The 24,411-nt window shown below is 56.3% G+C and overlaps 1 protein-coding gene and 1 long non-coding RNA gene across 5 annotated transcripts; one reads left to right on the top strand and one right to left on the bottom strand.

Moving 5' to 3' along the window:
* Positions 1-1,505: 1,505 nt before the first annotated feature.
* LOC116744180 lies at positions 1,506-8,486 on the bottom strand. Its single transcript, XR_004346981.1, has 4 exons — positions 5,139-8,486; positions 4,369-4,599; positions 3,492-3,652; positions 1,506-3,055 (listed from the first exon to the last, which is right to left on the bottom strand). It is a non-coding gene; the product is annotated as an uncharacterized LOC116744180 (long non-coding RNA).
* A 197-nt stretch (positions 8,487-8,683) lies between these two features.
* On the top strand, positions 8,684-23,647 carry KCTD15 (potassium channel tetramerization domain containing 15). 4 transcript variants are annotated; one of them, XM_032613562.1, is made up of 7 exons: positions 8,684-8,822; positions 10,462-10,557; positions 12,128-12,220; positions 12,870-13,045; positions 17,916-18,060; positions 20,707-21,012; positions 22,126-23,647. In XM_032613562.1, the coding sequence occupies exons 3-7, from the start codon at positions 12,155-12,157 to the stop codon at positions 22,282-22,284; spliced, it is 852 nt and encodes a 283-aa protein (XP_032469453.1). In that variant the 5' UTR covers positions 8,684-8,822; positions 10,462-10,557; positions 12,128-12,154; the 3' UTR covers positions 22,285-23,647. The 4 variants fall into 4 exon arrangements, with proteins under 4 accessions (XP_032469453.1, XP_032469456.1, XP_032469455.1 ...); XM_032613565.1 differs by lacking the exon at positions 22,126-23,647 and adding an exon at positions 21,658-22,118; XM_032613563.1 differs by lacking the exon at positions 8,684-8,822 and adding an exon at positions 10,071-10,163.
* The last annotated feature ends 764 nt before the right edge of the window (positions 23,648-24,411 follow it).

Genomic DNA, 24,411 nt, shown 5'->3' with positions numbered 1-24,411 from the left:
AGGGGGGCGATAAACTGAGAGATTGGGATTGATATATACACACTACTATATATAAAATAGGTAACTAATAAGAACCTACTGTATAGCACAGGGAACTCTACTCAAAACTCTGTAATGACTCATATGGGAAAAAGATCTAAGAAAGAATGGATATGTGTATATGTATAACTGATTCACTTTGCTGTACAGCAGAAACTAACACAACATTTTTAATCAACTATTCTCTAATAAAAAATTAATAAAAAAGGTGGATCTCCATTTATGCTCTTGTTCTGGTCCCTGCAAATGTTAGGGGTGGGCCAAGGTGTATAAACATATATAATATACACACATATACAATTTTATACACTATCTATGTTATATATAATCTATAATAAATATATAATTATAAATCATAGAATAAAATGTATCATATATATGTATAGTATATACATTCCCACTCAAATTGGATTGGGATTGTACACACACACACACACACACACACACACACACACACACACACAAAAGGATACAGTTTGTATCAGTCAGCTCTTGCTGTGTGACAAAGAAACACATAATATCAGTGGCATACAACAATACGCATTTATTTCTCATGTGTCATGGTTGCTGGTGCAGCCCCACCCCACGTGTCTCATTCTGCGGCTCAACCTGGAGGGTCAGCAGTTGCCTGGGGCATTTTCTTCCTACTGCAGTGGCAGAAGCTCGAGAGGCAAGCTCAGCTTCAGGAGTATACTTCAAGCCTCTGCTCCTTGTGCTGCATCTGCTAACTTCCCTTTGGTGAAGCCCAGGAATGGGGAGTGGAGGAGTACGTTCTGCCGAGCATGGTGCCACGGCAAGGGTATAGATGTCTAAAGCCACTACAGGGCAGGGAAAACTTGGTGTCAATAATTTAATCTATCACATACCAAACAGGTTCCCTAGGAAGAGGAATATGAGATTGCCAGGGTGTGTGTGGAGGGGAGGGGGCTAATTTGTAACTAATTCTAATTACGAAAATAACAAATGTTTTAATTTTTTACAATTTACCTGTAATCCCACATTCCTCTATTAGAAAGCAAAAATAAGACCTCGATTCTCCCCAGTCCCAGTCAAAAGTCTAATATAAAATTTTTACTAGTTGATTCACCCGAAAGACTGGCTAGACATTTTGAAAAACAAATTCTTTTTTAGATCCTGACCTCAAACCTCAAGCAAAAGTTAATTCTAAAAGGGTAAGAGACCTGAATGCAGAAACAGAACTGTCAAAATTAGCCTGGAGATAATATTTTGAGATATATCAAGATGCCTTTTCTTTTTGCACTTCCTTGGGTGACCTTCCAGCTTTTCAGCCAGAGGCTTGCATCGCCTAGAGGTGGAAGGAGATGGAGGAAGAGAGGGAGAGAGAGAGGTGGAGGGAGGGGGAGAAGAGGAGGGGGAGAGGAGAGAGGGAGGAGGAGGATGGGGAAAGGGAGGAGGGGGAAGGGAGGAGGATCCAAACAGCAAACACCACATCCAAACACCTCTTCCAAAAGCAGCCTGCTGGGAGGTGGGAGCTGGAGGTGGGGCCGTTCCTTACCTCTGACACCACAGTGGCCAGAAACCACTGTTTTCAGCAAACGCATCAAAAGACCCAATGCAAGAGGAGGCACCCGTTGGATACCAGTTATGCGAAAGTTTAAAGCAGACACAAATGTCATCATTGTTTATGAATACATTCGTGTGTCACAAAACGTATAAAAAGGTACGCAGGAATGTGGCAACTTCTGGGTGGCAATTACAGGGTGGGGGAAGAAGGGAGGGGTTTTGACTGGTCTGTATCGTTTCATCTGATTTTTAAATAGGAATCTGAAGCAAATATTTGAGCTGTTAATATTTGCCATGCCTGGGTGGTGAGTGTATAGATATTTGTTAGATTATTTTCTATAGTTTGAAATACACAGAAGGGGGAAGACAGACTCGGATTAGTATGGGTAGTTTGATGCCATCGTTTAAAAACCACGTGCACATGTGCATGTTTGCATACCTGCTTGGACGGTGTGCACACGACGTGTCTGTGGTTCCATGAGGCTCCATGTGTATCTGTGCCTGTGCAACATTACGTGTGTGTGCGTGCTGCATGTCCCGTTGTGTTTGCCACGAGCATGTGATCGTGTGTGTACCTGCATATCCGTGTGCGTGTCTCTGCGCAACTGTGTGTGTATCTGTGGCTGTGTGTTTGTGATTGTGTTTGTGTGTCCTTGAGTGTGTGTACGTGTGTGCATATCTGTGCTAGTCTGTGTAATTGTGTCTCTGTGTGTGTACATGAACAGGAAGACGAATGGCTGGACAAACACCAAATTACTGACTCAATGCTCTCGGGGAAGGAGAAACCAATTTTTGTTTCTCCTTTGTACATTTCACTGTGTGTGTGTGTGTGTGTGTGTGTGTGTGTGTTTTACAATGATCATGCAGTGTTTACTGAAACTTAAAATTACTTTTAAAAAGACAGTAAAGAGTTTCACAGTTTGAAAAATGAGAAGAATTTATCAGCAGACCCTTGTTGGCCTCTGGGGCTCCTCTTTGCCCCCTGGGTCCCAACCTGTGATTCCATCCACCCCCAAGCGCCCTGAGCTCAGAGGAGCCTGAGGACACTTCCTAGCCCCACCCCAGAGGCATGGCCCAAAGCAAGCATGAGATTTCTCTGAAGTTTTGTGTTTTATCTTTAAACGTTAGGCAACTTTTACATTCTCCCCTTTAACGTCTACATGTTTGTCTTAATTATACAATCACAAGGTTTCACCCCCCAAATCTTGGAGTCAAGGGGCCTCCGTCTCTCTCATCTTCCCCAGCTTCTGCGTGTCTCCGGTAGGTGGGTGTCGGGCCAGCAGCACCTGGAGTAGGATCCGGGGGTGTAACTACAGCCCCACCAGAGATTCTAGGAAGGTCAGTTGGAAGGAAGCAACCATCACCCTTCCAAGAGCTCTCACACTGGCCTGGGCCGAGTTCTCTGCATCTGCTCTCACCGTGAATCCCCCCAGCGAGGGCATCGGCTCCTCGTCATTACCATTCTCACGTCACACGGGAGGATACTGGGACTCTGCGAGATGAAACCCAAGGTCACCCAGTTGTACGCAGACTTCCAAGTTCATGCCACGCGTAGACTGTCTCCCTAAAGCCTAGGCCCAAGGCAAAATGAATTGCCTGTGACACGGAAGAGGGGCAGTGTACGGACCTTTGGCCAGAGGAAGGAGCCCTGGGCAGGGTTGATGACTGATCAAAGGCTGCCACACTGTCTCAACTCCTGCTTTCCCTCAGGCCCATGTAAATGCATCTGCAGGGCCCCTAGTCCTGTGACCCCAGGGCCACTAAGATGGTCACCTGCAGCCAGAGTGGCAGCCACACAGTCATTCAGGGACAGGACTTGGTATTGAAGGCTGTCCTCCCAGGGATCCGAGGCAGCCTGACATTGACTGAGAGACCTGGAGGACCCCAGAGAGGGCCTCACCGGCCCCCAGCAACTGCAATAGCCTCACCTTTCTGGAATTCTTTTCTGTGTGTTGCATGGGGAGAGCAGCACGTGTTGATTGCCCTGATGAACGCCAGGTGATTTGCAGGGAGCAGCCTCGTCTCCATACCTTGAAGGGCTGCTGGGAGGACCTTGGGACTTCACTGACGCAGCTCGAGACAAGGAGCCCTGAGAAGAAGCCAGAGGTGAGGAGGTCAGAGGGCCTGGGGTCAGTGGCCTGGCTTGGTTGCCTGAGGGCAGCCATACTCTGCCAGGTCAGGGGTCTCCCGGGACCCTAGAAGGATCTGGAGCATCACCTCTGTTGCAGCCTCTCTGGAGGTGCCCTTTGGGGTTTGGGGACTCTCTTTCCTGTTGAGCTTCTACCTTCCTTCCAGCTCAGGGTTCTGGTCAACAGCTCTTCACCTTTGGGGCCCCCAGCACGAAGCCCATCCTCTCCTCCTTCCCCCAAGTCAGATCCTGACTGTGCCCAGGGTCTACCTTCCACCCCACGGCCCAGGGCAGCAACCCCAGCCCCTCACAGGCCAGGGCTAGACCTGATTGGTCCACGCTTTCCCCGGGACTGGCTTGCAAGTTGGCCAGTGGTGTGCCAAAGAGGGCTGTGAGGGCCACCGGATCACTTCCCTGGTCTCCAGGCATGTCCAGGGAGCTAGCAAGGTTTGAGCCACAACATCTTGAGACCAGAGAGGACCTGGCGTAAGGACAGGAGAACATGCAGAGGGTGGCAGGGGAAAGTGGAGAGAGCCTGGGTCCTTGACTCCTCCGCTGAGTCTCTGAACGGACTCCAGGACCACTCTGCCTCCCACTTGCCATTATGCAAAAGAATCCACCTTCCTTATCATGAAGCCCATTGTGAGGTAGGTTTTGTTACTTGCACCCAAACTCACACAGACTCTGAAAATCTGGTAGACGTGCTGAAACTTCTCTTGGGAAGAAGGCTCAGATGTAGAATATTGATCAAGTTGGGGGAGGGGGCCCTGGTCCCCCAGAGGTCATCCACAGGCCACCACCATGTTAGGAGTGCTGGTCAGGAGATCTCAGTCTTGTCTCATTGCTGTCACCCTGATGCTGGCTCCCGGGGAGGGCAGGTTGGTTTGGTTCTGAGCAGCATACCTGGGCTGCAGGCAGAAGGCAAGAGGGAGGGGGTGGTCTGTAGCCCCTGGAGACAGGCCCTGCTTTCCCTCCCATCAGAAACCAGAAATCCCACTGAGCATAGTGCTGGGGACTGAGCAGAGCTCCGTGAGAGCCGGCTGGTCTTGTTTTATTAACTTCAAGGACAGGCAGTTGGCCCCCACCTGCCATCCCTCAGTCAGGTTTGGACCGCCGCTCTCCAGGGAGCCGGTCACCTGGCTGACAGGCGGGAGGCCCTGTTTGCAGGGCGCGGTGCTAACAGTCCCACATTTTATCACTCCCTTTAGTTTCCAGATTCACTGGGGTCCTACAGGGAAGACTGGGGGATTCCTGGAATGGAGGCAGAGGCCAAGCGGATGTCAGACTGTGATCTCTGGGCCAGGCTGGCTCTGTCCTAGCCTGGTCAGGGGCCATCTCTGCGTCTGGAGGTGGGCGCAGACCTGGGAGGGCCTGGCTTTCACCCCAGCGAGCCTGGGGGTGGCGGAGCAGACAGCCCTAACACCCCAGCCTCTCCCCATCCCCCTACCCTCACACTCTCCCCTCTCGGAGGGCAGCAGCTGTGTCGCAGTCTGTACATCTGCTATCTGGTCACAGACTTCCTGAGAAGGTTGAGTTCAGCAGACTTTGGGACCTCATCTTCTCATTAAGGTCTTGATCTTAAAATATAGTCTGCACACAGCAACAACAAAATACAGTCACACCGGAAGCCGCTTTGAAACATCCAGAGACTGAGGTCTTGTCCACAACACCTTGATGCAGGGCCTGACCCACGTCAGCTTCATGTGAGCTCGTGCAAAGCAGCCTCAAAGCAAGCTCAGGTTTGAACCCACTTTTTAAAATATGTGAACCATAATGGATCAAGTGCCAGTCAAATCTACTGCTAAAGCAAGTTCCATTCTGATTAGACTCACATCCAATTTCATCTCTTGGACTATAGTAATGAAACTCACAAGATGTTTCAGTATGTTTTCAGTCCTAATTATACATCTTCAATTAAAAAAAACAAAACCTCACCACTGCATTATATACCACAGATCGTTAAATGCCTATCACAGCCCACGTCCAAGTCTCTCAATGTAAAAGATGGTTGACATTTAGCCGGGAACTTTGAAAACACTTGAGAATCAATTATGGCCCAAACTTACTCTTCCTAATGACACGTATAAAGTTCAGCTCTTTAATAAAAGGAGTCAGGAATATGAAAACAAAGTTCCCAGCAGTATTAAGGAAATAAAGGTCTTTCAAAATGGTCAGTTCTTGTTTCAATTAAATTGTGCATTTTTAATATAGTTGGTATAAAGTGAAACTCTTAAAAAAACATCGAGGAATTTAAAATGAAATGGAACATCCTCTTTGCAGGGTCACCAGTACCACAGTGAGATTTGTCTCTTAAACAATGACACTTAGTATCTCTGTAGTTCCATGAATACTTTTGAAGTGTCATATTAAAACCAATCTCATGGCCTTGAGGCAAAGAGAAGCAATTAGTCTTGGAGTTGTGAATAAATAAAAATCCATTTATACACCCGTCCTTGACATGTACCTTGCAAATCTTAGAAACTTCATCTAGTGGGAAAAGAAATGTTAAATCATGAATACCAATACTAATCACATCGCCATGTGGCTTCCTAAAACAGTTTAGTTTATACCGATCTAAGTATTAATTTATATGTATATATTCATCCATATTGAACACAAAACAAAGAAGCTCTAGCAGGCACCTACCGGGTGAGGGGAGAGGGGTGAGGGGCGATGGGGTCACAGGGGTGGCCCCATGACAAGCAAGTTTTCAGTGGGTCTCTGCTCAATGGGAGCCTGGAGCATTCTTCCTCATGCCTCCCTCTTCCCCGCCCCCACCCCCAAGCACTCCAAGGCTTGAGAAGGGGGAAGTTTCTTTCCCTGAAGAAATTTGGGGTATCCACACACGCCTTTCTCCATTTGTGATCCCAGCCAGCATTTAAGGGAGGACACAGGAGATCAAAGTATTTGGATACTTGTTTCACTTCTTATTTGGGCCCAACCCTTCAGCTGTGCCGGGTGGGGTGGGTGTAGATGGGAGCTTTGCTGCTCCTTGGCCTTGAGTAGCCCTGGAGAGACTGGGGCAGTCACCAAGGAGCAAAGCAGATCTGCTGGGCCTGGCCGAGATGTGGAGAGCAGACAGTGGTGCTGTCAGGCTCGAGCTGGGAGCCAAAAGCCCGGGGGCGCCAGGGCGTGGGGAGCTGAGTGGGCAGCCCATGGGCCGTGCGGGAGCCGCTGCACAGATCCCTGACCTACTTCCAGGGCCCCTTTCTCTTCAAGGAGCTGCTAAGAATCCATAAATTAAGGAAATTAACTGATGGGGCCTGCGGCATCTTTGTAAGCTATTTAAATCTATAAATTAACAACATCTTCTGCATATATCAAGTAATTGAACTAACTGCAGGGATGTAACTTTAATGAGAAAATTTCCCCCTTCTCCTGTAGTTCGAGCTCTAAAGTAAATAAATAAATAAAACCTTCCCTTAGGAGGAAAGTTCCTCCTTATTCCCGCGTGGAGAAGTTACAGTACGGCGGTGCGGGCCCTCTTTCCACGCGCGAGGTCTCCTGGTCAAGGGAGGCAGGCCCCCACCTTGTCCTCTTTTCACCAGCGCCCCTCCCGTGAGTGAAGCCGCTAGAGGGCGTCCAGGTCCGGCTGGAGCTCGGGGTGGGGGCCCCCGCGCCGTTCCCGGCCGGAGCGCACCGGTCCTCCAGCTCGAGCCTGGCTCTGGCCCGGGCGTCCCCGGAGCCGGACGGGGGCGCAGTGCAGGCCGGGCGCAGTGCACCGGAGGCTCCGCGCTCCGTTTCCTAGGAGCCGGGAAATGGTCCAGGAGGAGGAGGGGGGACGGGCGGGGCGCAAGGGAAACAGGAGAAAGAGGAAGGGGAGGAGGAGGTAGAAGAGGAGGAGGAAGGGGCAGCCGACTCGAGGACCAGGAGGGACGCCCCGGGCGCAGGCCTCAGCGCCGCGGGGAGTCTTGGCGGTAGACGTCTCCATCGCGCCGCGCGCGTAAAGGAAATGGCGCGTCTGGCGGCGGGGGGCCGGCCGGGCACCCCCCGTGCGCCCCTCCCCCGTGGTGGCCGACCGCGTGTCCGCAGACGTCACGGGCGGCGCTGCTCCCCGGTAGAGGGGCAGCCGGGGCAGAGACCCGGGGAGGAAGGCCGGGGAGGGGGAGGGGCGGCACCGGCCCCCGGCTCCTCTGCAGCCCCGGCCGACTCGCAGCCCAGTTTCTTCCCAAGTCCCGCCCCTACCCTCGGGCGCCGCGGCGGCGGCTGCTCTCCTCTTTGTAACCGAGGAGTCAAGAAATGTGAGAAACGTGCCCTGTGTTACTTATTTGGGAGCCGAAAATTTATGCCCAGCTGAAAGCGCCCGGGGAAATATTACATCAGATGAAATGACAATGATTAAAATCAGCTTCTCCCCCGCCCCCTCCCGAGCCCGGAGGAGGCCCGGGCGCCGCGTGGCTGGCCGGCGGGGGGCTGGGCGGCGGAGGGCGCGGGGACCTGGGCGCACCACTCCCGGGAGGGTCCTGGCGGAGGCCCCGGCGGGAAGGCGCGGACTCCGGGGGAGGCGGGTGGTGATCGCCCGGCTGAAGGAAGGGAAACGGCGCGTTTTTGTCGCCGAGCGCGGCAGGCGCGGGCGCGCGGAGCTAATTGCGACTCTAATCCTCTGCCCCGCGGCGCAGCCGAGCCCCGAGCCAGGAGTCGCCGCGCGCTCCCGCTCGCGCTCGCAGCGCTGGGTAATTTGGAGCCGGATCGCTGCCCTTTGCGTCCGGGCTCGGCCGCGACGGGACACGGGCTACGGGCTAAGGTGGGGGGCTGGCTTTCTCGCCAGCAATCGGGGAAGGCCGCTGGAGAGAGAGGAGGGAGGAGAGGAGGTGGGAGCGGCGGGAGGGCAGCCGGAGAGCGGCGCGAAGAGGAGGCGGCGGCGGCGGCCGCGAGGAGGGGAGGAGGCGAGGGGAGGGCGGGGAGGGGAGGCCCCGGCGCGCCGCGCCGCGAGGGGCCGCGCGAAGCGGGGGCCGGGGCGGGAGGGGTGGGTGGGGGGAGGGTTGGGGGCGAGAGAGAAAGTAACTCCAGGACGAGACCGGAGCGACCCGCGCAGCAAGCAGAGGCGGCGAGGCTGCGCCCGGCGCCCGAGACCAGCGGCTGCGCGGGGCGGGGGCTGCGCCCGAGTCCGATCCGCCGCTCCGGCTCCGAGGTAAGCCTCGCGCGGGCGGCCACCGCTCAGCGACGCGCACCCCTGTCCCTAAAGTGGCTGCGATACCCAGAAAGTCTCCCGGCCGTGATTCGGACGTGGGAGGGGCGGCTGCTTTGTCCCGGTGCAGGGCGGCGGGGGCTGGCGGCACGGGGGCACCCAGCACAAAGGCCTGGTGCGGTAGGGGGGGGACTGCCCACGTGGGCCGGCCCTGGCCCCGGGTGGACCCTCCCCACGCGGGCGGGCACCGAGCTTCCTACCGCACGGGGAGGTGGGGGTGAGGGGGTGTTCACGTCCCGGCACTCGGGCCTCAGTGCCGGGCCGAGCGCCCTGCAGGGCCGGCGTGTTTCCGGGGTCAGAACCCAGCTCACGCAGCCGGGGCTTCGGCTGACTGGGCCCGGCTTGGTGTCCAAATCAGAGAGAGAAAAAGTCTCCAACGGGACAGATGTGTGTCCTCTGACGCCCACCCGCGAGTCCGAAACGGAGCGGGAGGGGCTGGCGGTCTGGTGGTCGTCCCAAGCGCGCGGGATCTGGAGCCCCAGGCGGGCCGCGCGGAGATGCGATCGCCGCCTCCGGATCCCCGATTCCCGCCGGTACCCCCTGACCTGGACGCGCGCACCGGCACACTCTCAAACAGCCCCCCTCCCCCGTAGCTGGAGCGCGTTTCAGTCCTCCCGCGCCCCCCACCTCCGGCTGCAGAAAGATCAGCTTCAAGTTTTCACTCTGCGTCTCAAATGTGCATGAAGGAATTTAAGTGCACGAGTGAATAACAGCATTAGTTTCAATTAATTTTTTTTTAAATCCCGGCAACAATAAACTTTGAGAACAAAAGCGCTTTTACGTCCTTAATTAGGCGAGCTTCCCATCTGTGGTCTCTAAGTATCTGCCTCTTGATTTAACTTTGTCTTCCGCCCCGCCCGTGCCGCACACCCTCGCGGTCCTGCCAGGCGCTTTGGGTGCCGCGGCCACCGCCGCCCGCGGCGCCGCCGGCCTGCACCCAGCCGGCTCCGGCCGCCCCGAACGAAGTTCACACCGGCCGGCGGGCTCCGCGGCCGGGCTGGCGCGCGCCAGGTGGCCCGCCTGCCTCCCTTCCGGCCCGCCCCCTGGACAATTCTGCAGGCCCCTGGCCCTCTTGCCCGGGGCTGGCGCCCTGGGCGCAGACCTGAAGGGAGTTCTCGAGCCGCCTTCTGTTTACCTTTTATGGTTAAAATAACAGCTTAGCAAAGAAGCGACTTCATGAAGAAGCGATTTAGTGAAATCGTCTCAAGCTGCCGCAGCTCAGCCAGTTTAATCACCCCCGGAGAGCTGAACAACTGCGAGCACAATGGGACACAAAATCATTTTGTGTGTAAATGAGCGGGGCATTCTGCTCGCTTCCCTCTGCTCGGGCGGGCGGGGCTCGGTGGCGGGCGGGCGCGGGACCCCGGGCTCCCGCCGCAGCTTGGAGAAGCGGGTCAGTACCCAGCCAGTTTGGAAACCCGCGGGCCGTGCAGCACACTACCGCCGAGGCCCCTGCAACAGGCGGTTTGGCTGAGCCTCGGGAGGGGCGTGGCGAGCTGGGGCTGGTCGTGGGTTTGATGCCGGTGCTGGCGGAATGAACTTGTCTCTTCCTGCACCCACTTTATGCTTCTGACCTTGGCAGTGGTCTCGGGGAAAGGGTCGTTGTCCAGCACAGATGCGTTTGTCGGAGGGAGCAGTGGAGGCTGGCGGCAAGGCGTACAGCCTGGGGCTTCCAATGGTGAGTTTCTGGTGTGCCATGAACATCAGGTGGTGCTTGCGATGGAAAAGTCTGGGTGAGAACAGGATGGAGCAGCTTTTGTGATGGGTACTTGGTGTTAAATGTCACTTCTGAGTAGTGTCCTGGCAGTAGGGCCGGCATTGTGCAGTCTGCTTTGATAGACGTTCCATCGGAATTCCTTCCAGCACAGTTTATCCTCAGTGTGGCTTTCCTTCTGACTCCTCCCTAGCAGAGCCTCCCAGGGCAGGATAGCCCATTCCTGAGATATGTTTTGGTTTCTCAGAACTTCCTTGAGATAAATGACCTGGTTTTCTTTTTGAAGCTTGCGGGAACTTAGGAATGCCCAAAGCAGCAGACCCTGGACAGCTAGAAGTTAAACATGACTGTCTGCTAATAGCCACCCCCCACCGGTTTCCTGTCAGAGGACTTGCCAGGACACCGAGGGCAGGACAAATCCTGGGAGAGTGGCCCGGCTTAAACTTGCAGGATTTGATTCTCATTGGACCTTGGTTCATGTATTAAAACTGGATGTTGAATTTCAAGGCACAAAGTCAATCCTTGAGAGAGGTTCGGGTTAAACCTGCAACGGATAAGTCCAGGTTTAGGTATATGGAAGCCAGTGGGGGCGGGGGGGTGTTGATAGTCACTGTGCACGTCTCCCCCAGCCCCGGGTCAGTGGAAGGGGTCTGCTTAAACCTGCTCTCCTCCAGCTCTCCTGCATAGGACCTGCAAGTGTTCTCAGACAGCTTCTAGAGACTGTGGGACAGGCTTATTTCAGGTGGTTGCGGCTGAGAGGAGAGGCAGGAGAGAGTTCATTAGCTGAGCTGCTGTCTCCTTCTGGCCAGCTTTCTCCAATGCCTTGGGGCTGTGATCCCAAAGGGACCTGGAATATGTTAGGCACAGACAAGACCATTCCCGGGGTCTGGGGAGAAACTGCAGAGGTACAGGCTGGGCAAACAAAGAGAAGTTTTCTTCTCTCAGGAGCCACAGGGGGAGCGGTGGCTTCCTAAGTGACTTTCGCTCTTCCCTGGCTTCTCTGTGTCCAGCCAGTTGCAAACTGCATCTTAACACTGCAGGGATGGTGTTCAAAGAAGTCCTGGGGCTCCGCAGCCCATGGAGGGTGGGGGGGATCCTCTCTGAGCTGTGGTTCTCAGGGTTCTCTCTGAAGTAAGAGGAGACATGCTTGGTAACGTGTCTCAAAACCAAAATACCAAGAAAATCAGATTTGTTCTGAAACATTTTGGGGGCAATAATGGTGAGCATATGTTTCAGTACTGTCATTAGCTGAATTAGCAGACATGGAGCTGCCCTGAAAACACATGTGTGAGTGTGTGTGTGTGTTTGTGTGTGTGTGTGTGTGTGTGTGTGTGTGTGTGTGTAAGTAATCTCCTATGGCCCGGAGGCTTGCTTTGGGGTGTGGGGACAGGATAGTCGCGGGCAGTGTGGTAGGGCATGGGGTCCTGGGACGCATGTTCATAAAGGACGATTGTAAGCATCTTTGACTGGGAGACACGGCGCCCAGGACCACTAAGGAGTAAGTCCTGTCTGGTTGTGTTGGTGCTTCCCACAGATACTCTGGGCAGCGATGGAAGCCTAGATGCCTCACCGCAAGGAGCGGCCGAGCGGGTCCTCGCTTCACGCCCACGGCAGCACTGGCCCCGCGGTGAGAGCCAGCAGGGTGGGCTGGGTCAAGGGCTGGTGTCCTCCTCTTTGCCGTCTTCCCAAGCGCCGGCTCACTGGCTGCCCTTCCTCGCAGCTGGCAGCCACAGCTGTGGCATTCAAGAGATGGCTGTTGACTGGCCGTACGAATATGTATTTTTTTTTGAAACAAAAATGCTCTTAATTTGATGTGAAAATTACTACATGTATAAAACTCAATGCCTTAGGTGCTGAGGAAGTCCCTAATTTAGAGGTGTCTCGTTACTGAGACAAACTTGCAAAAACCCCTGAATCCCAATTCACAAATTGGTGATTCGTTTGTCAGGGGATATTTCACATCTAACACATAAGCCCACGACCTTTAATTAGAATTTTGCAGTTTGTTTTATGCCCCTGGAGGCTGACACCTTGAAAAAAATTTTTTTTTCTTGATTTCTTATTGCTAATAAGCATCTTTCTTTTTTCCCTCTGGTACTTTGAAGAAAATGATGCAATACACTTAATTACAGTGGTGGCCACAATTTGTCAGCTGAATATGTGATCAGGCAAAGGCAGAAGTGATCTGATTAGATCTGTGATCACATTGGCAATAAAAGGAGTGCATAGCTCCGTCGTGGAGAAACCCTTGTTTTGTGCCTTGTTTCCATCTCTAGGAGGGAGGAAGCATGTCTCGGTTGTCTCTCACCCGGTCGCCTGTGTCTCCCCTGGCCGCCCAGGGGATCCCACTGCCAGCCCAGCTCACTAAGTCCAACGCGCCTGTGCACATCGACGTGGGCGGCCACATGTACACCAGCAGCCTGGCCACGCTCACCAAGTACCCTGACTCCAGGTAAGAGCCGAGCCCCTCATGGCACCGGGGCGTGCAGTGGTGACAGGCAGCATCTGTAGCCTGCTACCAGCCAACACGCAGGGCTCTCCAAGGCCCCCCTGCTCCTAGACCTGGGGAACTAGGGTTCAGGAAGCTGAGTGCCCCTGTCAATGGCTGCTTTGCACAGGGACTTGTGACCCTGAGCTGGTGGCATTGGTAGTGTTAGGGGGAGTTCCTGACTCACTGGCAGAGGCCACTTTTCAGAGCCAGCCCCACCTGCAGCTGGCCAGCAGCTGGCTGGGGAATCTCATGTTCCTTCAGGTTACTCTTGAGTGAGACTCAAGCCTGGCCTTTGCAGGGGACCATTCGTGAGCAATGCTGCGTACTTCTTGGCGTCATGCTGGGGAGAAATAGTTCATCCTATTTCCGAGTCTAACCCTTGGGATAGAGCGTAAGGGGAAGGGTGAGGGGCAGCTGCAATTTGTCATCTTTGCCTGTTTGGGTGGCCACTGCTGGACCCTAAGCAGGCTCCCTTGGATTTGGGGGGGTTGCAGCGACTGGCTAGGAATTCCATGATGTCCGGGAATATCCACAGCTGTGGGTGAGCATGAACCACATACCGCCATCAGCGGGCAAAGCGTCTCTGACCAGGACCCTCCCTACAGGGAACTTTACACTCTGCCCAGCTCCCCGGTGCTCCTGACTCCTGGACTCATCTGTGGGAGGCGCCGGACACTGCTGACTCTCCTGCTCTTGCCTCTCAGGCATTTCTCTCCTGGGGGCAGACTTGGTTTCCGCCTATAACAGCAGGGCTGGCCAGAGGTGGGACGGGTCTCTGAGCATCTCCTGGAGATGATGCCGTATGCTATTTGCTGAACCTGGGACTGCTTGCTCCTGGTGCACTGAGGGCTGGCGGCGGGAGGGCCACGGCCGCAGGGCATCACCTCTGTTTTAGACATTTAGAATAAAAAGCGGAGTTAATTAATCCCCCAGACACCGAGGGGGATCGGCTCCGGGAAGCTTTCTGATCAGGCTGCCTCGTCGCCGGTGTGGCTGCTCAGAGCGCGGAGGATTCATAGCGTGTGGAAGTGACGGCTTTGGGAGCTCGTTGGAGGCCAGGGTGGTGCCCTCCAGGGCGGAGTGCTAGAGGTGGATGCAGTGTGTGGTTCAGAATTTGGGGAATTGGGTGCAGGTGACGGTGGGAGCTTCACTCCCTCAGCAGACGGAGGCTAGGCCTGGGGCACTTGTGACCTGGGGGTCTCGGAGGGGGCAGCATCCAGGAGGCCACGTCAGCCGTGTCGGCCTGGCACTCTCTGGCAGAGCCCTGTCGAGGATGGGAGATGGATTCTACTTATTTAATTTCAATTTAGCCTTCCGCGGCATTCGCGCCTTGTTTGAGATAGATCATCCCTTAATCGGTTGACGACGTTTGCGAGTGAAATTCATAAAACCCTTGCCCACAACGTCTCTGAAGAGTGTTCCCTGAAATCAGACACTTGCCTTTCTGGAGTAATCATGGCCCAGGCCTGCGGGGAACGGCCTCCTCATTCTGTCTCCAGGCTGCTGCCTGGAACGGGGCGGGCAGGGGGTGGTCCTCCCCTCCCAGACCCACAGCCCATCCTCAGCCATTGTCCTGCTCTGACATGGGGTGGGCCATCTTGCTGGCCCGTGACCTGTGGGACCCTCGGGCCAGCAGGGTGTGCCCAGAGGGGGTGGCGGTCTGCGTTCTTTCCTGGGCTGGCTTCCGGCTCCCAGGAGAGCTGCTTCTCAGGCCTGAAGCTTTGGCCTAGAGGCCAGGGGAGGGCGGTGTGACCTGTAGGACAGTCAGGACAGTGGGTCAGGCCAGGCCTGCGAAGTGGGTTGGGCAGCTCTGCTGGCCAGAGCCCCCCAGATCTCTCTCATCCTTCTTTGAGTAAATTATTAAAATTAAAAAACTGTTTTTCACTAATTCTGGAAACAAAGATCAATCCCTCATCCAGGGTCACCGATGTATAAGTCACCTGGAGATGGAGAATTGTGTTAAGGTCACCACGGGTGGAGGGGGTTCTGGATGTCAGCAAAGTCCCACCCTAGGCAATGCCGGGAGCCCCCCCCAGCCCCTCAGGTCCCAGTGCCCACAGAGCTGTGCCTGGGCTTCTGGTTCTTGGCAAGGCAGGGAGCGCCAACGGGTCCTCGCCCAGAGCCGGCCCCGCCCAGCTGCCCGGGGCTGGGAGTGGACTCCTGTGTCTGCCAGCGCACTTGCTGGAACATCGTTTAGCTCCTGCCATGGTAGCCCCACGCTTGCGTTCATCCTCGCTGTGGGAAGCAACAAATTAAGATGTCCAGGAACTTTAGAACTAATAAAACCTGCCACTGAAACATGCAGGAAATTGGAGCTGAGGCTTAAAAAAAAAAAAAAAAAAAAAAGGGAAGAAAGAGAAGAAAAAGAAAACAACCCCTATCAGCTGGGGTCAGAACTGGCCAGCTTATTCTGTGGAAGACTTCTGAAGTTGGTACCCCGAACCTGCAGCCTCCCTCAGAGAGTGGCCTGCGGTGGCAATGGACTCTTAAGACCCCCCCCCCTCCCCCCCCCCCCCACACACACACGTGTCGGAAGCTCCCTTTGAAGTGACTAACCTTCCCTCAAGCTGCTCCCGTCCTTGATAGCTTCAGACCCTGAGGGCATGAAAGGCCTTAGTCTGTGAAGAGACACCGAACCTGGAAAGACCTAGAACCAGCCAGTCCTGAAATAAGGCAGATTGAGAGCCTTCTAGCCTTGGGCCCAGAAGACAACCTAGAACCCAGGAAGCCCTGGAATGTGGTGGATTGGGAGTCCTCTAGACCAACAGGTCTGGAGCTTCACAGCCTGATGTCAGGAGGGTTTGCAACACAAACAGCCGTGGAACATTGCTTGCTGCACACAGAGCTTGAGCTCAGCCAGGGAGGGTGGAGAAAATTCTGCAGGGAGGCTGAGGCTTCACACTTGCTGGCTCACCTATGGAAATGGCTCTCACTTCTTCCTGCTGGTGCCACGTGGGGTCCCTCAGCAGTCTGCGGATGATTGCCCGTGGCACCTGGCGCCTCGCTCAGTCCTGCCTGTCTCCAGGGCTGCTGGGTGGCCCTTATTCTGATATCTGGATGCCCAAGCTCTGCTGAGGTTAGGTCCTGGGGAGTTTGAGGCCTGGAATAGGCCTTGGAGCCCACAGAGCTTTGCAGCGGGGCTATGTTCTCCAGTATCATTGTCATCAGGCCTGGGGGTTGATAGGGCTCCTTGGCCTTTGGAGCTCTGAGGTGAGTTGTGTCTGGGTGACCGCAGCACTGGCTCCACAGGCTCGGGCCTCTCCGCACCTCCCCATGGGCTCTGGCCTGTTCATGCCCTTCTACGAGGCAGCCTTGCCCTTTATATGGCCCCGCTGGGCCATGTCCCCAGAGTGAGAACAGGCTAGTCACTCTACCCCTGGGCAGACCCTCCTGGCCAATGCCTGAAGTGTACCAGGCCACCAGAGTGGCTGGTGTCGATGGGAGGCCCCGAGAGAGCTTTGGGTGCCGTGACCCCCCAGCTCATTGCCCTGGCACACAGTGGCAGGAGTGGGGCAGGGCCTGCGGAGGGGGCTGCTGAGGGAGAGGGGAGCCTTCCCGGGAGGTCTTGCCGGTGCAGGTAGAGAGTGAGGGTGCTAAGCCTCGGCTTGTACAGGTTGGGCTGGAAGGCCTGGGGCCCAGGTCGGGGCCACCCTTCTCCCGGGCTGTGCAGGGTCCAGCTGGGGACGTGTATGTGGCCCTGCCTGTCTGCCGAAGGATGTCTGGAGATGCTGCCCCTGGGGAGACGCCGCCGACCTCCCTGCGGTTCCCGAGTCAAGCTCTTGGCTGTCCCCACCCCTCTTCGGGGTATCCTAACTCTCCCCACCGGGGCCTGGGGTCTGCAGGGGAAGTTAGCCAAACCAGAGCCTGCCGCCCTGGGAAGTGGGGAGGCCTGGTTCCTCCTCCCTGGAGTGGAGAGGGCCAGGCATCAGGGCGCCCCGAGAGCCTCTTGCAGGTCCTGTGCTTCTGTCAGAGCCACTGCCCTTCAGAAGGTGGAGTGCTGGGACCTGGCCTCCCCTCGCGGTCCCCTCCCCAGTGCGCACACGCTGTAGCACACGTGCACGCATTGGAGCATCCACACTGGGGTATGCGTGTGTGCGTGTGTGTGTACGTGCGTGCACTGTAGCTGCACACACACGTGCTGTCCCCGGTGCCTGCTTCTGTTCTCCCCTGGCGTTCCCTGAGCGCAGGGCTGTGGGTGGTTCGTCTGTTGAGCGTACGTAGCTGTGTCTCTGGTGGACCCGTGCCGCCTGGTGTGTCCCTCACCGGGATGTGTCTGGGTCTGCCTGTGATTTGTGTGTTGTGAGCGAGGGGACCACGTGACGCCGTGCCTGCCGCCCGGGTGTATCCTGTCCACTGCTCGTTCACGCAGGTTGGGCGAGGTGGATGTGTGTGACCCGGGAGCGTGGCAGCTGGTTTCCATGTGTTCACTGGACGGGCGGCCGTGAGCTGGCGTGTCTGGTGGTCAGTGGGGGTTTTCTGGGCAGTTCTGTCCGGCAAGGGTTTGTGTGCGTGGGACGGGGTGGCTGTGTCTGTGTCTCGCTGTAGTTTTCCAGGCCTGTGACCTGTGTCAGCGGGCAGGCGGGTGTACAGAGCTGGGTGTGCCTCTCCCTGGCTGTGGCTTGTGAGTGTAGGCGGGGCGTGTGCGTGTGCTGGTTGCCGCGCTGGTGTCCCGGCTGCCGCTGGCGTGTGCAGACATCCTTTTCAGTCCTGGCGCAGCCCAGAGTCACCATGTAAGGCCCCTCGCCCCTCCAGCAGGGCGAGCTCTAAGGAGTCGGGGTGGGGCAGGTGGACCCGCCCTTTCCTCCCACATCTCCGCCCCCATCTCTCCCAGAATAAGCCGCCTCTTCAATGGCACCGAGCCCATCGTCCTGGACAGTTTGAAGCAACATTATTTCATCGACCGGGATGGGGAGATTTTCCGCTATGTCCTGAGCTTCCTGCGGACGTCGAAACTGCTGCTCCCAGATGACTTCAAGGTAAGTCCGCAAACGGCAGCTACACGGCACACTGCCTGTGCGGTGGCATTCCACAGGGTAGGCTGTGACTTCATAAATGGACCCACAGTTGTCACGGCAACCATAAAAACTTAAACGATGAAGCCGAGGGCTAAATCGGTTTTCCTAAACTAATTTTGTTTTCTCACATTTTTAGCTTATTTATCAGGGTGTAACAACAATTAAGCAGCGGCAGTGGCGCTTACCCCGGTTTCATGTTTGTCTTGTTGAACGACTGTCGTGTGCCGGAGTTACAGGAGTTAGTGGTTCCCAGATCTGTTCCCCGTAGGCACTTGGCAGGGGGAAAACTGATCCAGTCCAAACACCCTTAAACAAAAGGTTGCCCCCAGGTCTCCGGGCGAGCCTGTCTGCGGCAGCCGACCTGGTTCTGAGAGTCCTGCCTCCAGTGCTGGGCCCCTCACGGCACGGGGATCCCGGAGGCAGGAAGCCCATGCCTGGGCTACCCCAGCTCCAACCAGCAAATGTCCTTCCTTTCTTTCTTCCTGCCGGCACCCAGAGGACCCAGTGGCCCTGGGGCTGTTTCATCCCTCATTCAGTTCAATTCCTGGGTGCCAACAGCCGAACTCCGGCTGAAAATGCAGTGAAAGACAAGGCAGACGTGGGTCCTGTCCCCATAGTGGTTACGGTCTAGTGGGAAGACAGACGATGAACCAAAAAACACTTGAATTCCACGGGGGCAAACACTACAGAGAAGCAGAGAGCATTGTGAGAGTGAACCACGCGGAAAGCGGGCCCGGGTGGGTTTGGGGGCAGGGCTGTTTCTCTGGGCGATGGCGGAGGAACGGGGGCAGACAGGTGTGAGGGCCTTGGTGGGGAGGGCAGGGAGCTGGATGGGTGGCAGCCTGGGACCGTATGAACTGGGAAGGAAAGAGCAGGAAGGAAGGCTGCTGCTTGGTGTCAGGACCTTGGTGGCCGGCTCAGCGTTTGGCTTTTTACCCGGAATGCAGTGGAGGGGTTGTGAGTAGGGGCATGACCGTCAGATATGTTGTGTGGAAAAGGATACGCAGGGGAGCAGGGGGGTAGAGGCAGTGAAGGTGGAACAGAGTTGGTAGATTAGATTCACGCTTAGGAAAAAGATGCAGGAGCCACGGGTGTGGATGGTGAGGGTCGGGGGCTCTCGAGGGTGCCTCTGGCCTGCAGCTTGAGTCCTGAGTGGCTGTGCGGAGGCCCAGGGTAGAACAGGCTGTGGGGGAGTGGCACCGCACTCCTGTGTGGAAGAGCTGGTGGGGCATCCGGGGGAGATGTTCTGGGCTATGAGGAAGGAAGTGGGGTTGTTGGTTTGCAGACATCATTTCGAACCTTGCATGGATGAGAGCAGAGGCCCGGCATGGTGCCCTGAGGAACCCCTGTGGAGGGACAGGATGGGTTCTTTTAAATGTTTGCATTTTATTTATTTTTTATACAGCCGTTCTTATTAGTTACCTATTTTATACATATTAGTGTACACATGTCAATCCCAATCCCCCAATTCATCCCACCACCATCCTACCCCCCCCCCCCCGCCACTTTACCCCCTCGGTGTCCATACGTTTGTTCTCTACATCTGGGGTCTCTATTTCTACCCTGCAGACCGGCTCATCTGTACCATTTTTCTAGGTTCCACATACATGTGTTAATATACGATATTTGTTTTTCTCTCTCTGACTTACTTCACTCTGTAAGACAGTCTCTAGGTCCACAGGATGGGTTCTTGACTGATAGCAGGCCTGGGGAGGCTTCCCCTGGGGTGACTCCGAAAGCTGGGGTCAGTCAGCAGGAGGAACGGACTTAGGGACAGTGGGGTGGGCCCGGCTTTGGGGGTTGGGCTTCCTTGACTCCCCCCAGGGGTCCTCAGGCTCACCAGCCGGACTTGAGCTGAGTGGTGTGGTCATGGGTCCTCAGCTACTCAGGGCTGGGGTGGGTGTGGGCGGACATGTGTTTGACCGGGGCAGTGGTCTGATCATCAGGGCCTGAGGGGTGGTTGGGGCGAGCCCGCCAGCCCGGGAGTGGGCTGCTCGTGAGAGGTGGGTGTCCCCCAGACACCTCCTCACACTGCCTGCAAGGGCAGGGGCCGATCTTGTCCTTTAAGCTTCACCCCGTCTTTGAGCTGGGTGTTTACATCCATTTTATAGATGAGGAAACTGAGGCTCAGAGAAGGTCTGGTAGATAATGATGCCGAAAATCCAACCCAGACAGGTCTGTTTCGCCTCCCTGCCCCGCAGTGAGCTCCTCCAGGGCAGGTGAGGACGGGGCTGCCCCGTGCCTTGCTGACAAATCAGTAGGTTTCCAGGCATCCGCACAGCCTCTGGCTCCTCTAACCTAGCCTCCGGGTCTATCCAGAGGCTTCTCTCTGCTTCAGGGGGATGAAGCCACCCCCAGTGCTTGGGGCCAGACGGAAGAGCTCATGGGGTCTTGGGACAGGTGCACACCAGCCGCTGCCTGGATGGAGGCAACACCTTTTTTGGGGGGGGCACACATTCAGACGAGACTCGTTTTCCCCATCCCTACAATGGGGACAAACCATCCCAGACCACACTGTGCCCTGGGGGTGCGGGGTGTGAGAGGGGGGCCCCCTGGAGCCGGCCCGGCAGATCCCCATCACCCCCAGCCGTGTGCGCGTGCCCACAGGACTTCAGCCTGCTGTACGAGGAGGCGCGCTACTACCAGCTGCAGCCCATGGTGCGCGAGCTGGAGCGCTGGCAGCAGGAACAGGCGCAGCGGCGCCGCAGCCGGGCCTGCGACTGCCTGGTGGTGCGGGTCACGCCGGACTTGGGTGAGCGGATCGCGCTCAGCGGCGAGAAAGCGCTCATCGAGGAGGTCTTCCCCGAGACCGGGGACGTCATGTGCAACTCGGTCAACGCCGGCTGGAACCAGGACCCCACGCACGTCATCCGCTTCCCGCTCAACGGCTACTGCCGGCTCAACTCGGTGCAGGTGAGGGCCGGCCGGCCGCCGCCTCCCCCGTGCCTCGCCGACGCCCTCCGGCGGCAGAGGGAGATGGAGGGAGGCTCGGTCCCGGCAATGGCGAGGCCTTCCGTGCCATCTTACAGAAAAGGAAACAATGTGTCGATGCATAATTTATGTCCCGCTCATAATTAAATGATGGCGCCTGGGGGATGGACTTAAAAAAATTGATCTATGCTTTTTTTTTTTTTCTTTCCCGAAAGGATGTTCTATAAAAATGGCCTAGAGTATTTTCAACAAAGTGTGCTTCATTTGACACCCAGAGTCTGACTTTGGATTCAAATTAAACCCAGGCAGTGGGAGCAGCAGGTCAGAGGCTGAGAGTGGGGCGGCCTGGAGCCCCCCTACTCATCATGCTGCCCGGGGCCACCAGCACCCAAACAACCGCCCAGTGCGTGTTTGGACTGGCTTTCCCCAGATAGGTCTAAGAGCTGGGAAGCCCCACATGGAGTGGAGGCCTATTTTCCATCAGCTCTTCCAGACCCAAGAGCAGACTCCTATTTCAGGCTTGGGGCAGAGTGGACTTTGTGGGGAAAATTCCACAAGCTGTCCGTCAGAACTTGCTAGGTGCAGGACCCGGGTGTCAGACACAGTGACCAGGCCCTGCCCCCACAGAGGCGCAAGCCCGCCCACGTGGACACGGAGACCTGCAGAGACGCAAACATCAGGAGGACGCCTGCTCTCCACCCCAAGCTCCCTTGAGCTGATGGGCCCCCGGGCGTCAAACCATCTGGGACTCGCAGCTCAGGGAAGCAGGGTCTCTATTACTGGGGCCTCAGTGAGGGGGGGGACCTGGGACCATGTGTCTGGAGAGAGAGGGGCCCAATCAAGGTTGTGGACCCCTGAGGGCAGCAGGGTGGTCGCCCATCCAGGTTTGGCTGTTTGAGGGGCCCTGGGGCCTGGCCGCCCCTGTCCCTTCTGTGGCTGCCCCGCTGGATGTTCTGCAGGGACTTCTGTCAGCAAGCAAGACATGTCTTCACAGGAGAAGGTAGCTTGCCCTGGGCTAGTGCCCATTTGCCCACCAGGCAGGGCAGGCAGACTCTTACAGCTGGGCGGGACTGACCCCTGTTTCTTCCCCGGCAGGTCCTGGAGAGGCTGTTCCAGAGGGGTTTCAGCATGGCTGCGTCCTGCGGGGGTGGCGTGGACTCGTCCCAGTTCAGTGAATATGTGCTTTGCCGGGAGGAGCGGCGACCGCAGCCCACGCCCACTGCTGTCCGAATAAAGCAGGAGCCCCTGGACTAGGCCCTGCCTCAGTGCCCACCTGAGGCCTTTGGGCCCTGGGGACGCCCCAGGGCCCAGGAAACAGTGCTGGGGAGTTCTGCCTATGCCTGCTTAGCGGTGGCCATGAGACTGAGGGTGGGGCTGGAGGGTCCAGAGCCTGCCCAGAGAGCCCCAAGGCCCCGTGTGTCATGGCAACAGAATGTGGGATGCTGGAGGCATGTCCACTGAAGGACTGTTGACGTGACCCAAAGATGCCGAGGTGGGAGAACTCGGCCACCAGTTGTCTGGGCCCCTCAGTTCCCAGTCCGGTCCTCGAGGCTCCACATGTGCCAAGGCAGGGTCAGCAGAGGCCTCCCCGGTGCACGCCGAGGAGCTGTCCATCCTTCACCACACGGCAGACTCCAGTGGGTCTCCTTGCGTCAGAGATGGCTTATTTTTCTACAGTATTTAAGACGGAAGTAACTGTAAGTGCACCAGTCAGAGAGGCCGACAAGGACCAATGCTTCTTTATCTGGTGCTCAGCTCAGTCGGACATGCAGCATGTCTGCATGGGGGGTGGAAGAGCTGCCGGACACTCGGGCCCAGGTGCCCGCAGAGCAAGGCTTGGAAACTTCTGGTTCCTGCTCTAGGAGCAGATGCAGGGATGGCAGTGCCACAGGGGCTGAAACTGGGCTCCCACGGGGTGGGGCTGCTGGGAGGAGGGTGGTACAGGCGTGGGGGATGGATAGCTTTGGAGCCACCTGGGGCACAGGCCACACTTGAGAGCCACCTGACCAACTAATGCCCAGGGCCTTCGATTCCTGTCTGTGCGTGCGCACACCTGGGCTCCCAGAGAAGTCACCTCCCCATCAGGACCAGCCACGGGGCCACACCACATCCTTACCTCAGGAATGGGCCCCACGGTGAAGGGGCCCATCTGTCAGCAGCATCCTCTGGGTCCCCAGCTCAGGAAGCCGTCCCCCACTCTGATTTTCCCACACTCGTGTGCACACTGAATTTTAATTAGACTGTTACACTAGCTTGCCAGTAAGACCCGGACAGAGTCATACCTTGGGTTCTTGGCCCCGGATTCCAACGAGGACTGCCTCTGAGGGGTCCTCACAGACCTGCTGCCTCTCAGATGACAGGCCCAAAGATGGATACCGCCTGCCTTGTCACACACAGTTCCCCTCCCCTCCCGAGATGGCTCTTTCCCAGGTTGGAGAAACCGCAGAGAACTGCTGGGTGGGCGGGGCGTCCTGGCCAGCACTGCCCCTTGTACGATGCCTGTAGACTTGTATATGACTCCTTTAATATTGTAAAGATGCTGATGTACAATTGTCGCGTGTTTGTGTAAACACATTATGTTCCTAGTTCATGCCATAAATGATGCTATAAAGCGAAAGACTGAGGCTCCATCCTGTGCAGAAGCGGCAGCCAGATTCCAGCATTCCGTGCTGTGCAGGGAGGTTTGGGGATGGGATTCCTGCCTGGGTTCCTTCAGTTCAGATGAGGAAGAGCCAGCAGCGGTAACTGGGGGAGGGGCAGGGACAAGGGTCCTGAGCTTGCTGTTGTTGATTGCATGTGGGTGTTTCCTCACTGCTGTGCCTGTCCCCCCTGGGCAGCGCAGATTCGGAATTCTGATTCACATCCCCTAACCAGATGCAGGCTGGGGAAAGGCAGACCCAAAGTGTCCAGGAGCTTTTGAACCCAGTCTTCAATGTTTGTGATTTTTCCCTCCCTCTGGGTTTTGGTTGAGGTTGACGTCCTCTTTAGAGCGCCGCAGAGCAGTAGGAGAAGGTGGCAGGCGGTCCATGCGTGGCTCAGGCCAGCCAGGGGACACGCAGCCCTTCGCATGAGGACAGGTCACCCTAGCTCTGCACAGGACCTCGAGGCGTCTCTTTCCGAGGAGTTTGAATGTACTTACGCAGGCCTCCAATTTTAATGAGCCTTTTTGTATTTCTCCTCAAAGTCCTTATGTTCTAACTGACCAGGACCCTTTCCCATGCCAGTAAGGGCCACCAGCCTCTCCCTGCCTGGGGGACGGGCCACAGCCATGTGCTGTCTGAGGCCGCAAAGCAGTCGCCATCCCACTGTGCGATCGAATTTGCTGGACAGACTTGCCAACCTTCTCCTTTGTGCAGCAACGTGCCTACAGTTGGCACACGG

The sequence above is a fragment of the Phocoena sinus genome, chromosome 19 (genome assembly GCF_008692025.1).
Source record: "Phocoena sinus isolate mPhoSin1 chromosome 19, mPhoSin1.pri, whole genome shotgun sequence".
Classification (NCBI taxonomy): Eukaryota; Metazoa; Chordata; class Mammalia; order Artiodactyla; family Phocoenidae; genus Phocoena; species Phocoena sinus.
Note: the sequence above shows the minus strand (reverse complement) of the source record. Positions and strands in the feature narration are given on the sequence as shown.

Coding starts and splice junctions, on each gene's coding strand:
- KCTD15 (XM_032613564.1), top strand. CDS start 12,155: ATGCCTCACCGCAAGGAGCGGCCGAGCGGGTCCTCGCTTCACGCCCAC. Junction 13,046..17,915: donor ACCAAGTACCCTGACTCCAG/GTAAGAGCCGAG, acceptor CATCTCTCCCAG/AATAAGCCGCCTCTTCAATG. Junction 21,013..22,125: donor GCCGGCTCAACTCGGTGCAG/GTGAGGGCCGGC, acceptor CTTCCCCGGCAG/GTCCTGGAGAGGCTGTTCCA.